The sequence below is a fragment of the Cebus imitator genome, unplaced genomic scaffold (genome assembly GCF_001604975.1).
Source record: "Cebus imitator isolate Cc_AM_T3 unplaced genomic scaffold, Cebus_imitator-1.0 Scaffold372, whole genome shotgun sequence".
NCBI classification, from domain to species: Eukaryota; Metazoa; Chordata; class Mammalia; order Primates; family Cebidae; genus Cebus; species Cebus imitator.
Genome location: NW_016107687.1, coordinates 1,070,741 through 1,086,179, shown reverse-complemented (window position 1 = coordinate 1,086,179; position 15,439 = coordinate 1,070,741). Strand labels below are relative to the sequence as shown.

Here is a 15,439-nt window from a genome sequence, read left to right as displayed (position 1 = left end):
CCAAAGTGCTGGGATTACAGGCGTGAGCCACCGTGCCTGGCACCTATACTTTCTCGTCTACTTAGAATGTTTTTCTGTTTTCCAAATCCTAGAGATACTTTAATTGTTGTTATTGTGAAATATTTCAAGCATGCAAAGAAGTAAAGAGACATCTGTGAACTCATCGCCAAGCTTTGTCAAATCTTACCATTTTGTCATGTTCCTTTAGTTCTTTGAAATATTACAGACTTAGATATGTTTTTAAACCTCCTCAAATGCCAGCTCTTCTAAATAGGCCTCCTTGATATACTGTCAGAATTACCTGCATTTACCTACAGGGAAAGCTACTCAGTCCCTCGTATGATGACATCTTTGAGCATTCTTTATTATGGTCATTCCTGTAGAGTGCTACAAAGATGACTTTAGGTAATCGAAGGAAGAGACATTTAAAAAATTTGTGTGTTTATTTTTAAAAGTACATTAGAAATATGCACATATGGCCGGGCATGATGGCTCATGCCTATAATCCCAATACTTTTAGGAGGCCCAAGCAGGAGGATTGCTTGAGCCCAGGAGCTCAAGACCAGCCTGGGCAATATAGTGATACCTCATCTCTACAAAAAAAAAAAAAAATTTTTAAATTAGCCAAGCATAGTGGCATGTGCCTGTAGTCCTAGTTATTCTGGAAGCTAAGTGGGGAAGATAGCTGGAGCACAACAAATTGAGGCTGCTGTAAGCTGAGATTGTGCCACTGTACTCCAGCCTGGGCAACAGAGTGAGATCCTGTCTTAAAAAAAGGAAAAGAATACTTACCTGGCAGGGGAGATACCATGATCATGAAGGTGGTTTTCCCAGGGCGAGGCTTATCCGTTGCACTCCGGATGTGCTGACCCCTGCGATTTCCCCAAATGTGGGAAACTCGACTGCATAACTTATGGTAGTGGGGGACTGCATTCGTGCTTTCCCCTGGTTTATTTAATATCTTCATAAAAATAAAAAAAAATTAAAAAGGAAAAGAATGAAAAAGAAAGAAAAGAAAAAAAATGGGCCCAGGATGGGACCTCATGCCTATAATCCCAGCACTTTGAGAGGCTGAGGCAGGTAGATCACTTGAGGTCAGGAGTTTGAGACCAGCCTGGCCAACATAGTGAAACCCCATCTCTACTAAAAATACAAAAATTAGCTAGGTGTGGTGGCACACGCCTGTAATCCCAGCTACTCGGGAGGCTGAGGCATGAGAATCACTTGAACCCAGGAGGCAGAGGTTGCAGTAAGCCGAGATTGTGTCACTATACTCTAGCCTGGGTGACAAAGCAAGACTGCTCAAAAAAACCCAAAAAAACCCACAAAAGTTGTTTAAAACTAAACAACTTTAAAACTAAACAACTTTAAAACTAAACAACTAAAACTATAGGCCAGGTGCAGTGGCTTACACCTGTAATCCTAGCACTTTGGAAGGCAGAGGTGGGCAGATCACAAGGTCAGGAGTTCGAGACCAGCCTGACCAACATGGTAAAACCCCATCTCTACTAAAAATACAAAAAAAAAAAAAAAATTAGCTGGGCATGGTGGTGCATGACTGTAATCCCAGCTACTCAGGAGGCTGAGTCAAGAGGATCACTTGAATCCAGGAATCAGAGGTTGCAGTGAGCTGAGATTGGGCCACTGAATTCCAGCCTGGGCGAAAGAGCAAGACTCTGTCTCAAAAAACAGACAAAAACAAAACAATATAGCTAGAACACCAAATCTGTGATTTCCCAGGTATTTTTTAGGACAAGGCTAAGGTAAGTACAAATATTGCGAAATTATTGAGTAATATTAAGAAAATATCGAATAAAAACATTGAGTAAATCTGTATTGAGTATTATTATACAGATGATGTGGCAAAGATTTTAAAGGTTGTATTCAAATAATTTAGAAAGATTAACTTACTGGAATGTAAGTTCTTGACAATGGAGATCCAATTTTATTTCTTTTTCTATACCCTAAGTATCGAACAAACTCAGAATAGATGCTTACTGAATCAATTTCTTTCTGAGGCTGAGAGATCTCTGAAAATCATATGAAACCTCCTAAACCTTCTGACAGATAACTTTTAAGACATTTTTCCCACACCGAGTGCCCATGCTGGGGACAAATGATACATTTTCCCCTCTTCCTTTTCTGCCCATTATGACAAGTTGCCCCAGCTGGGGCTTGATAGATACTAAATAGTGCTAATAATAGTCATCCTCTGAAGGAATGAGGACTTGAGGTTGCCAAGATGCTCTGTTTTGCTCCAACAAACCAATCTCAGCACATTTGTTTGTGTGCTACTTTCATTCTTGGATATGGTCCAACACACACACACACACACACACACACACACACACACACACACATTTTCTCTCAAAACACTTTATTTTTTAGATAAATATTTCTCAGTCTCCTTAAAGATCACTATTTTATTCTATCTTTTCATTATTGATAATACCAAACCATTTGAAGTCACGTTGGCAACTGGATTTCATCTTGAGACTTGTCATTGAGGAATCATTTTGTTGTGTAGCAATCCCTATTCACAACATCAGCCAAATTATGTCATGTGGTTGCAAAACTGCTGTCCTGCCTTCCAGCTTTTCTGAGTAAATTTGACTCTTTGAGAAGTTTTGTTCTTCCTATCCTAAAATGACCTTATATGTTCTCATATCTCAGGGGAGCCTACTTGTGATGAAATCTTTTGCTTTATTTCCTTTCTTATGCCCTGTGTTTTGAGGTGGTATTTTAGGGGTGTGGGGAGTAGGGGGAACTACAGAGGTCTGAGTCACAAAAGAAGATCTGAACGAGATATCTGAAGTTCAATAGGGCCCTAAAAGCTTCACTCATATTGGACTAGAGATGCTTCCTGAGAGAAGTCTATCAAAGTTCTGTAAATGATATTGACCCCCTTTGTTTCCCGACTCCTATTGTTAAGTCACAGGTCTTTACTGATCTTAAAACACCAGGCCAGGATGGCTGTAACTAGAGTGTACAGCTTTTTTTTTTTTTTTTTNAAAAAAAAAAAAAAAAAAAAAGAAAAGAAAATCAATGTTCCATAGGTTAGACCAAAGTTTTGCCTTTCTCTTCCTGATTCAACTGTGCCCTCTGGTGGTGATAGTTGCTAATAGAAGTAAAATAACTCCACTCCTTTATATCTTTTCCAAATTCATTTGTAGGTCAGCTGTGTGGAAGACAGAATAATTTCCCTGTAGAAACAAGGTTGTAAATAATGGCAGATGTTGCAGGACAACCCACCAAAACTCATATAAATCTTACTTTAAATAGTATTGATAGTAGCCCTATGTCACTTGATTTACACCCTCCTTCCTCTGCCCATGCTCCTTGTTGGCAAAACAAATGAAAAATCCCATATCCACAGTCACTGCTACTGTGTCCCCATCACCATTAGAAGTAGAAAGAGAAATGAGAAGGGAAGAGGATTCGTGCTTCAGCCAAATCTAACATCTTTATTTATAGGCATGCCTTCTGTCTGGAAACCCCACACCCTCCTAGGGCCTTCAAAGGAGTGGACCACCTAGAAGAAAACTTAAAGGTCCTCTTTGCCTCTTTCAGAATCTTGGGGCAAATATTAAGAAAATTTTGCATTCTTCTCTCTTGCTTAACCCCTAGTCCTTAGCTCTCTAGGGTTTCACCATGTTGTCCAGGCTGGTCTTGAACTCTTGGATTCAAGCAGTCCACCTGCCTCAGCTTCCCAAAGTGCTGGGATTACAAGTGTGAGCCACTGTGCCCAGCCAATAACTCCAAAGTCAAAGTCACCAGAGTCTCCAGAGTCAAAGTCACCTTCTAAGTAGAAGGCAACAAAAAAGAAAAAGAAGGCCAGAAAAAATAAAATGGAAAAAAAACCCCACAAATAAACAAAAAAAAAAAACTCTCTTCTATCCAAGGTCTGCTCATACCTGGAAATCTCTCCAGTGTATAACCAATAAATCTCCAAAGACCTCGTCTTTTCCCAGCTTTATAAAACTTTCCCCTAGTCCCTTCTAGGCTGGCTGGAAGAAGGAAGGGATGAGGGAATGAACAATCCCAGTCTAGTTGGTGTAAATCATATTCTATCAATGCTTGCTTGTCTTTTTTTTTTTTCTCTTTTGAGACGGAGTCTCACTCTGTCACCCAGGCTAGAGTGCAGTGACACGACCTTGGCTCACTGCAACCTCTGCCTTCCAGGTTCAAGTGATTCTCCTGCCTCAGCCTCCCAAGTAGCTGTGATTACAGGCACGTGCTACCACGCTGGGCTAATTTCTGTGTTTTTAGTAGAGATGGGGTTTCACCATGTTGGCCAGGTTGGTCTCAAGCTCCTGACCTCAAGTGATCCACCCTCCTCAACCTCCCAAAATGCTGTGATTATAGGCGTGCATCACCGCACCTGGCTCAACACTTGATTTTCTTATGTGCTCAACTATTGTTTGTGTTGTATGATTCCCAGGAAGGGAGAGGAATGACATGGACTGTGCTGTATGTAAATACATTTTTTTTGGTTGGTTGATTGTTTAGACAGGGTCTCACTCTATCTCCCAGGACAAAGTGCAATGGCGCCATCATAGTTTACAAAATCCCATTTTGAAGGAACTAGAAAACTGTGGAATATTATCAAATACATTCAAAGTGACAAGAGGAAAAAAATCTGTATTATGATTTCAGTGACATAGGAAAAAAGAGCTGGAAGAGCATATAAACAAGTAAAAACACTTCGATTGCTTAGAATGAACTGATGTTAGTGCATTACTTAATTTGCAATTACTGAGCTGGGTGCAGAGGCTCACACTTGAAATCCCAGCACTTTGAGAAGCTGAAGTGGGTGAATCACTTGATTCCAGGAGTTCGAGACCAGTCTAGGCAACATGGTGAAACCCCATCTCTACAAAAAAATGCAATAATTACCTGGGCATGGTGGCACATGCCTGTAGTCCTAGCTACTCAGGGGGCTGAGGTGGGAGGATTGCTTGAGCCTGGGAAGTTGAGGCTGCAGTGAGCTGAGATCATGCCACTGCACTCCATGCACTCCAGCCTGGGTGACAAAGCAAGACCCTGTCTCAAAAACAAAACAAAACAAAATCACACATGCAGGATCCCCAGTGTCACTAATCATCAGGGAAATGCAAGTCAAAACTATAGTGAGATATCACCTTATACTTGTTATGATGGTCATTACCAAAAGTACATAAAATAAGTGTTGATGAGGATATAGAGAAATTTGAACATGTGTACACTGTTGGTGGGAATGTAAAATGCTGCAGCTATATGGAAAACAGTACGGAAGTTCCTCCAAAAAAATTAAAAATTGAACTGTTGTATGATGTAGCAATACCATTTCTGGTATTTATGCAAAATAATTCAAAACGGGATCTTGAAAACATATTTGTACTCCCATGTTCGTTGCTGTGTTACTCACAACAGCCAAAAGGTAGAAAAAAACAATGTCTACCAGTGGATAAATAGATAAAGACAATGTGATACATATACACAATGGCATATTATTCAGCTTTTTAGTGGACTGTCCTGTAATATCTGCCATTATTTATAACATTGTTTCTGTGGAGAAATTATTCTGTCTTCCACATAGCTGACCTACAAATGAAGGTCTTAAAAAGAGAAGGAAATCCTGTCACATGCTGCAACAAGAATTTGGAAGACATTATGCTAAGTGAAATAAGCCCATCTCAAAAAAACAACAACACTGCAGGATTCTTCTTACATGAGGCATCTAAGGGAGTCAAACTCAGAAACAGAAACTAGAATGATGTTTTTGGAGAGGGGAACATTAGTCGCAGTTTGGTGGATATAGGATTTCAGTCATGCAAGATGAGACACTTCTAGAGATATGCTGTACATCAACGTGCATATAGGTAACAATCACGTACACTTAAAATTTTGTTAAGAGGGCCATTCACAAAATGGCACCAAAAGCAAGAAAGGAAGCTCCTGCCCCTCCTAAAGCCGAAGCCAAAGCAAAGGCTTTAAAGGCCAAGAAGGCAGTGTCGAAAGGTGTCCACAGCCTCCACAGCCACAAAAAAAAGATCTGCACATCACCCACTTTCCGGCGGCCCAAGACACTGCGACTCTGGAGGCAGCCCAGATATCCTCAGAAGAGCGCCCCCAGGAGAAACAAACTTGACCACTGCTATCATCAAGTGTCGGCTGACCACTGAGTCTGCCATGAAGATAGAAGACAACAACACACGTGTGTTCGTTGTGGATGTTAAAGCCAATAAGCACCAGGTCAAACAGGCTGTGAAGAAGCTCTATGACATTGATGAAGCCAAGGTCAACACCCTGATTCGGCCTGATGGAGAGAAGATGGCATATGTTCAACTGGCTCCTGATTACAATGTTTTGGATGTTGCCAACAAAATTGGGATCTTCTAAACTGAGTCCAGCNAAAAAAAAAAAAAAGGAAGGAAGGAAGGAAGAATTTGGAATTACCCTAACATTGCTATAATGCATAATTTTGTTTAATAATAAATAAAAATGTTGACTGTTTTACATTTGTCAAAATGCAAAACTTCAAAACTTAAGAGGTTTAACACAGCCCTTCATTGTTTCTCACAATTCTGTGGATTGGATGGGCAGTTCTTCTACAGGTCTCACTTGGGTTTTCCACGAGTTTGCTGTGAAAGGGCAGCTGGTGCTTTTCTGTGTGGTCTCTCCATACAGCTAATGTCATCCTCCAAGGCCTCTTTACATTATGGCTCGGAAACAGAAGCTGCCAGACCCAGACCGTCTTAAAGTCTGGAGTCAGAAATCCTAGAACTTTACTTCCTCCACATTCTTCTGGTCAGAATATCACAGGCTCAGCCCAGATGAGAGCAGAAGGACACAAACTTCACCTCTTTTTTTTTTTTCATTTTTTTTTTTTAGACAGGGTTTTATTCTTGTCACTCCAAGGCTAGAGTACAGTGGCATGATCTTGCCTCATTGTAACCTCCATCCCCCAGGTTCAAGCGATGATCCTGCTTCAGTCTCCTGAGTAGCTGGGACTACAGGCATGCTCCACTACACCAGGCTAATTTTTGTATTTTTGGTAGCAATGGGGTTTTGCCATGTTGCCAAGGCTGATCTCTAACTCCTGATCTCAGGTGATCTGCCCACCTCAGCCTCCCAAAGTGCTGGGATTATAGGTGTGAGCCACTGCACCTGGCAAAACTTCACCTCTTGATGTGAGGAGTAACATGCAAATAGAGTGAGCTGGTATTGTTTGGAACATGTTTGGAGATCAGCTATCACATTGACTTTTTTAAAAAAACCATACTGGCCAGGAGCAGTGGCTCATGCCTATTATTCCAGCACTTTGGGAGGCCGAGGCTGGCAGATCGCCTGAAGTCAGGAGTTCGAGACCAGCCTGGCCAACGTGGTGAAACCCCGTCTCTACTAAAAATAGAAAAATTAGCTGGGCATGATGGTGCGTGCCTGTAATCTCAGTTACTCAGGAGGCTGAAGCGGGAGAATCACTTGAACTCAGGAGGTGGAGATTGCAGTGAGCCAAGACTACACCACTGCACTCCAGCCTGGGCAACAAGAGCAAAACTCAGTCTAAAAATATATATGTATATATTCAAATGAGTCTGCCCTCCAATGCTCTATAGATCAGGAGTTCTACGAGTATAGTGGCTGGTCCTCAGATTGGTTCAAGAAATAAGGGCAGTACTTGTTAGTCTCTAAATTCTTACCCAGCTTTGTTACTTTAACAATAAATACCCCAAATCCTTACTGTTTGTCAGACACCATGCTATCTGCTTACATTTTCATTTAAATCTCCTAACACCTTATGCAGTAGGTTATATTATCTTTAACTGCAGCTTACAAATATTAACTTCCTAAGATCCAAAACTAGTGCAGAACTGGAATTTAAACCATTTTGGTCTCAAAACCAGTGTTTATACCCCCTATTATATACATGAAATTTTAAAATTATAAATAATTCTATATATAATCATATATAATCTCTATATATTACTTACATTTTTTGGGGGATGGGGGTCTCACTCTGTAGCCCAAGCTGGTGTACAGTGGCACAATCTTGGCTCAATGCAACCTCCACCTCCCAGATTCAAGCGAATCACGTGCCTCAGCCTTCTCTGAGTAGCTGGACCTACAGGCACATGCCACCATGCCTGGCTAATTTTTGTATTTTAGTAGAGACAGGGTTTCATTCTGTTGCCCATGTTGGTTTCAAACTCTGTTGCTCAGGTGATCCACCCACCTTGGCCTCCCAAAGTGTTGGGATTACAGGCATGAGCCTCTGTGCCCAGCCTATTTACATATATTTTTAAATAGTAGAGCTGATGACTGTGGGAGTAAGTAGGGGTAGTAAATGGCAATACTTGTATTATAAAGGTGGTCAAAGGGTTTAGAATCTTGACGCTGGCTTGAAAACTGTCCATGTATACTTGCCGTTTTTATAAGCCCTTTGATTCTTAAAAAGTTATGTATGTGATCTTCGTAGTAAAATTTTTCTACAATTAGATTTCCTGAAAAATAATTATTTTGTAGATAAGGTCAGTATTTAGTTAGAATATTAAATGTGTCTGAGCACTAATAGAGATGGATTATTCTGTGATTTTTCTTGCCTTTGACAACAATGCAAACAAAAAGCACACAGCAGAAAAGAATTGTGGCTGGATAATCCTTCAAAGTATTAGTTTCTGGTCCTAGACTGTGCAAATGAATAGACATGAGTTGTACAGAGTAGACTGAAGAAAATCAGGGTGACAAATATTCCACCATTAGCTCTCCAAAAAAACTGCGTTTAGCTGCACATGAAAAGATTCAGAAACATTTTGACAGAGCTTTTGCTCCCAGAGGTTAAATAAAGTAAGATCTCAGGGCAAAGAGAGGAGTGGGAGAGGAGTGGCAGAATCCCATGGGAGAGAAACCCCAAGCCCTCACCAGAGCCTGCACAGCTGCTAGCCCAGATCCAGGGCACTGCTTAGAAGCTGAGGCAGAGCTGAGTTGATCCTCTTGTTGTCATCCTGTGGGTTCTATCATTCACCAGCACATCCTTTGTCCAGTTTGAGGTGATACTTGCCTGTGTTCCAAGAATCTTTTCATATTCATTTGATTGACTGTCTCTTGAAAATAATCCTCCATCTAATGGCCAGGACACTCAGAAACACCATTTTGCTCCTCTCTCTGCCCCCAAGATGGTGGTAGAAAATGGACTCCTCACTGGGAAATGAAGGAAAAGTCTTGGACACTTTATGGGGTGATGGCTGGTGACAGGAAAGGGAAACTCCAGGTAAAAAGAAAGGAGGTTTACTTGCACTGGGTGCAAAATCATCCACTGAGCCGAGACAGCAGAGAAACACCCTACCCCATTTCAGAGTGTTAAATGTCTTGTCACAGGCAGAGAATGCCGGAGCTGGAAGAGAAGTTGGAGAACATCTAGTCCCACCCTTCCACATATCAGAGGAAGCCCAGAAAGAAATAGATGTGGCCTAGAAAAGGGCCTGACTTGCTTGAAGTCAAAGAGCTGATCATTTGGCTCTGTCGGAACCTGGAAAAAAAATGTCCTAAGTGGACATTATCTCCACTGCCCAACACAGGCGAATCTGGCTTAAGAGTTCTTTCTTTGGAGGTAGATTTTTCTCTGATCCTCCCTCAAGTCATAGTAAGTTGAATGGAGAGTCCAGTTCCTATGTTCTTAGACATCCAAATTCAACAGGTCACAGTGATACCAAAGTTAAGTGTTTGTGGAATTAAATTAGTTGATGGCATAAAATACAGTGAAGACAAGTTTTTAAATGGTTGTGGGAAAGCCATAATTGCTTATGGACAATTTACATTTCAGAGAGACTCTATGGGACTACACAAATTAGCCCACAGATGCCTGAAACAGAGTGGCACAATGCACTTAATTTTGTTGAAGTCCAAGTTTCTTTCACTGTGATAAAGGAGGAACTGACATTCTGTACAGCTATGTCTGTGTTGTGCTCATTCTTCCAAGAATACTTTGGTCACTAGAATTTGTCAGGTGGAGGAGGAGGGTGTCATTCTATTGCTCAGTATTTCTCAAATAGCCACTTTGTAGCTTATATTCCCCACAACAGTTTATCTTAGGATGTTTTGTGGCTTCATGCCACTCACCATTATTACACCAGTGAAACTCACCAGATTATATTTTCTGTATTCACTCTCCATAGGCTTCTGTTCCCTTGATAGAAGCTTTTTTTTCTGTAGAAAAACTAACATTTAGCACCACTTTATGTATGTAAGGATGGATGTAGGTTTCTTTGTAGCAGATTTTAAAACTTTGGCATCAGCCCTGGTGGTTTCCGGTGCAGGAACTAAGAGACCCTTTAGTGTTCTACCTGGAGGTGTGGCTGGCTGACGAGATCTTGGGTGAGTGACCCCAGGCCCAGACCAAGCTATCATTCCAGAAATGTAGTGGACAAGCTAGGCCCTGCTGATGGTGGACATAGTAGACTCTAAGAACCAAGTCAAAATCACAGTTTTTAGATGGCTCCATGTACAGAATCAGGTGAAGAGCCTGCTCCTGCCTAGTATGGTTTCACTGAGAACACTGTGCCTGAACTGAGAAAATAAAACACGGTTGAGAAGAACTTGAATGCCTGTGCCTCAGGCCCCCATACTCCCCAGCATTCTGTTGCTTAAGACAACAGAACTATTGTCAGGAGCATTTTGAGAACTTTCTTGCTTTTGCAGCTAAGGTTGAAGAGAAGCAAGTACAGCATTCCTAAATCCCTGCATTCCTTTTTCCTGTGTCTTGATGGATAGTGATTTATTTTGCAGCAAGAGTGAGTTTGAAGAACTACTCTAATAAAGAAATGGGTCCTTTGCCCAATGGCATAGAGATCTTTGCACACTTATAATAAAGCAAATTTATTTTTAAAAATTTTAAACTTCTTTTAGAAAGGTATTGATGGCACATTCCATTAAAATCTTTGTTTATAGGACTCAGAGATAGCCAGATATTAAACAAATCAAAAAAAGTTCTTCATGAATATTAAATTGACTCTTGATTAACATCTTATACTCTAATTAACATTGTATACATTGTTTCTATTCAACCAATTTCAGAACTTCATGAAAAAGTTGAGTGGTAGGTTGAGTAATGGGGTAACACAACGGGAGCCTTTTCTTCAAGGCTGGCATGTGAATAAAGTACCTGCAAATCATAAAAAGAAACAAAATAAGAGAGCTTTAAAAATAAGAACTTTCACATTGGTCACATCAGTACATTCACACTCACCGGCTAGGGTTGTTGTGTGTGGAAGTCTAAGCTATAAGACTTGGTCAGCATTTTCAGGCCTCCAATCTCCCCCTTTTGTGACCTAGAAAATCTCTGACATGTGGACTGTCCTCACCACAATATAAGCAAAGGCTCCTGCCTTTTGGTTTATCAGGCAATGCACAGTGAGGAGCTGAAATGAAAGTGTCAAGCTGTGGTGACTACTAGGGCCAAGTCAAGAGGGAAGGATACAGGTCATCCTCATGGCCTCAGTAAAAGCCTAGGAAAGGCCAGAGGAAGAGGCAAAAATGAGAAGGCCTTCAGCCATCCCCTTGGATGACTTAAAAGGATGGTTCTCAACCTGAGTGCACATTGGAATCGCCTGGAGAGCTTTATCTTTAAAATGCCACTGCCCTGGTACCGCCCCAGACAAACAAAAACAGAATTTCTACATGTGAGACTGGGTTATCAGCATTTTTTAATAGGTTGAGTATATCTTATCAAAAATGATTGCGATCAGACATCTTTTGGATTTCAGATTTTTTTCAGACTTTGGAGTATCTACATTATACTTAAGGGCTGGGCATCCCTAATATGAACATGTGAAATCTACATGTGAAACGCCACAATGCGCATTTTCTTCAAGCATCATGTTGGTGTTCAAATGATTTTGGATTTTGGAGTGTTGTAAATTTTGAATTTTTGGTTTAGGGATGCTCAACCTGTAGTTATTCTGGTAATTCTAATGCAAAGTGAGTTTAAAACACTCGTTTGAAACAAGAATCCAAACCTAAATGGCCACCAGTAATGTAATTTAGGGGGGTAAGAGTAAGCGAGAGAGAGGAGATGGTAGCAAACTAAATAGTACATGATGCATCTAAGAGGGTAGCTACAGTTGTCACCTACAACTGCCTGACTGTTGTCACCTACAAGTGTGACACCACTTTGCCAGTTGTCCTCGTTTTTGGATGTTCGTATATAAGTTTTAAAAATTGGGTTGTATGATACATGCTACAATGTGGATAGCCTTGAAAACATTAAGCTCAGTGAAAGAAGTCAGACACAAAAGGCCACATATTATATGATGCATGTATATGGAATGTCCAGAACAGGCAAATCCATCACAACAGAAAGTAAATTAGTGGTTTTCAGGGGTTGGGAAGAGGAGAAAATGTGGTGTGATTGCTTAATGGGTACTGAGTTTCTTTTGAGGTGATGAAAATGGTGTGCGGTTAGATAGTTATGATGGTTGTAAAATATTGTGAACTATATTAAAAATGCTGAATTGTATATTTTAAAATTGTAAATTTCATGTTATGTGAAATTTACCTTACTTTTTTTTTAAGTGAGGAGGTACAGGAGGGAAGAGATGGGAACTGGGTTGTTCGGACCAACTTAGAGCCAAACAAATCCCTTTTATGGAAGTTAGAATGGAACACCTCGTGGAAGACAAAAAGTCCGTCGCTGGGTATGGTGGCTTACATCTGTAATCCTAGCACTTTGGGAGCCCGAGGCAGGTGGATCGCTTGAGGCCAGGAGTACGAGATCAGCCTCGTCAACATGACGAAACTCTGCCTCTACAAAAAATACAAAAATTAGCCGGGTGAAGTGGTGCATGCCTATAGTCCCAGCTACTCAGGAGGCTGAAATGGGAGCTGGGGATCACTTGAGCCCAGGAGGCAGAGGTTGCAGTGAGCCGAGATCACAGCACTACACTCCAGCCTGGGCGACAGAGTGAGACCCTGTCTCAAAAAAAAAAAGTATAAATTGGGCTGAAGTTTTTTAAAAAAGACAGTCTAAGGCCATAATATATGCTTCTACATCCTTTTCATCCAAACAAATGGCAAAGCTATGTCTGTTGTACCCTTTTCATCTAAAGTCAGAGACAACCTGGGTTTTCTCCTTAATAGGTGTGATACAGGGCTGCACTGCTAAGTGCACTTTGCTTTGCCAGCCTATAAATAGAAATGGAACCCCTGAGGTGCAGGAGAACAGGCTGGTGGGTGAAGCCAATGCTGGCTACTGCTGTTTCTTACTGTTCTGTTACTGAGAGGGGTACAAACAAAACCCCTGATAACCATGTTCATTAATTGTTACTCCTTTATCAACTGCTTCTGTCTAGTAACTCAACTGTAAGTCACAATCCATAATTTATTATTCTCTTCAGTGAAGTTTATTACACTTACTGTTTTTGAGACAGTCTCCCTCTGTTGCCTAGGCTGGAGTGCGTCAGTGTGATTTCAGCTTACTGAAACCTCCACCTCCCAGGTTCAAGTGATTCTTCTGCCTCAGCCTGTCAAACAGCTGGGATTACAGGTGTGCAGCATCACATCCAGCTAATTTTTGTAATTTTAGCAGCAATGAGGTTTTGCCGTGTTGGTCAGCCTGGTCTCAGAGCTCCTGACCTCAAACGCTCTGCCCACCTCAGCCTCCCAAAATGCTGGGATTACAGGCATGAACCACCACGCCCAGCCAAGTTTAATACTCTTAATTACTCACAACAGGTTAAAATTGTTACTACCTCTGTGAGATGCAGCTACAATAAAGTCAATGAGTGACAAACCGTTCTTCAAAGAGAGTTTGATGTTTCACTTGTCTTTTCTGGCCTGGGAATATACTTCAAATGGCAATGGTTGAGGGTAGTGGGCAGGATTTAAAAAAAAATGGCAGTGGTTCTCGGAGGTCCCCAAAATCCTACCATTTTCACAGATCAAAGTGAAATGTTATCAAAAACAAAAATAGAATTCCCCATAAATACCTAATCTTCTAAATACTGGACCATGTTTCAGGTTGGCATGAACTCAGAAATGAGTGGAATCTTACTGCAGATTAGATTCAGACTTTTTTTCTTACCTGAATTCTTCTCTGTAGTTATTCCTAATATACTCAGCTAGAGTCCTGCTGTGCCGCAGACAGCTCTTGAGGATGTAAAATTGCTGGTACAACAGAACAGCTTGGCAGGGACTTAGCAGCTGAAATGAAGCTGAAAGCCCCCTCACCACTTGTTTCACAATACTGGCCACAAAAGTAATCTAGACAAGGAAAATGCAGTTATATGTAGGCTGTGTGCCACCCACAAAAGCAACAATTTCAGCTGGAGCTTCCACTACAAATCTAGACTGAAGCCCTCACTACCCAAACACCACTGTTGCAATCTTCCTCATGGAAATGTATTCAATGTCAAATAAAAAGTATAGGAGGGAGCCGGGCGCCATGGCTCATGTCTGTAATCCCAGCACTTTGGGAGGCCAAGGCAGGTGGATCACGAGGTCAGGAGTTCGACACCAGCCTGACCAACATGGTGAAACCCTATCTCTACTAAAAATACAAAAATTAGCCGGGTGTGGTGGGGTTCACCTTTAATCCCAGATACTCAGGAGGCTGAGGCAGGAGAATCGCTTGAACCTGGGAGGTGAAGTTGCAGTGAGCCGAGGTCATGCCACTGCATTCCAGCCTGGCTGACAAAGCAAGACTCTGTCTCAAAAAAAAAAGGAGACCATTGCTTTGGACTAAGGTTCTGCAGTAAGCCCCAACACACCAGACTAAAAATCAAAAGAGAGTCTCCCATGCTAAAGTTGTGAAACCATCCCATAAACTTTATTTATTTATTTATTACTTTTATTTTTTGAGCTGGGGTCTTGGTCTGTCACCCAGGCTGGAGTGCAGTGGTGCGATCTTGGCTCACTGCAACCTCCACCTCCTGGGTTCAAGCGATTCTCCTGCCTCAGCCTCCAGAGTAGCTGGGTTTACAGGTGCATGCCACCACGCCCAGCTCATTTTTGTATTTTTAGTAGAGAGAGGGTTTCACTATGTTGGCCAGACCAGTCTCCTGACTTCAAGTGACCTGCCTGCCTCAGCCTCCCAAAGTGCTGGAATTACAGGCATGAGTCACTGTGCCAGGCCCAATAAACTTTACAAAATTAATCAGGGAAGAAGGGAGGGGAAATTAAAAAATAAACCAAGTTTGCACCACATTCAAGCATTAACAATTAGGCCAGCTTGTTCTGACCTGCCTCCTTACACTTGTTTGATGGCTGTTGTTCTAGGATCATGTAAACTCCAGATTATAGTCACCCTTAACTGTCTATAGACAACAACCTGAACATCGTGAAACATTGTTTTCCCTTTAAGATATTCTTTCAGGTCTCACATACCAGTGAAACTACCAATGCCAGCTGGTCTGAAGGACCCCCGTGAGGAGTGGGCTCACCAAAGAATGTAGTTTCCACATCTTGA

General features: G+C 41.5%; 1 protein-coding gene and 1 non-coding gene across 2 annotated transcripts in view; one reads left to right on the top strand and one right to left on the bottom strand.

The window, feature by feature from the left end:
- Window positions 1-784: 784 nt before the first annotated feature.
- LOC119468055 lies at window positions 785-948 on the top strand. Its single transcript, XR_005196681.1, has one exon. It is a non-coding gene; the product is annotated as a U1 spliceosomal RNA (small nuclear RNA).
- A 7,678-nt stretch (window positions 949-8,626) lies between these two features.
- CUNH12orf56 (chromosome unknown C12orf56 homolog) overlaps window positions 8,627-15,439 on the bottom strand; it is a 124,105-nt gene continuing 117,292 nt past the window's right edge. The window contains exons 11-12 of the mRNA XM_037730971.1: window positions 14,057-14,235; window positions 8,627-11,140 (exon numbers count right to left, since the gene is read on the bottom strand). Of these exons, the coding sequence (XP_037586899.1) occupies window positions 11,035-11,140; window positions 14,057-14,235 (285 nt within the window). The 3' untranslated portion in view covers window positions 8,627-11,034. The remainder of the gene's footprint in view (window positions 11,141-14,056; window positions 14,236-15,439) is intronic.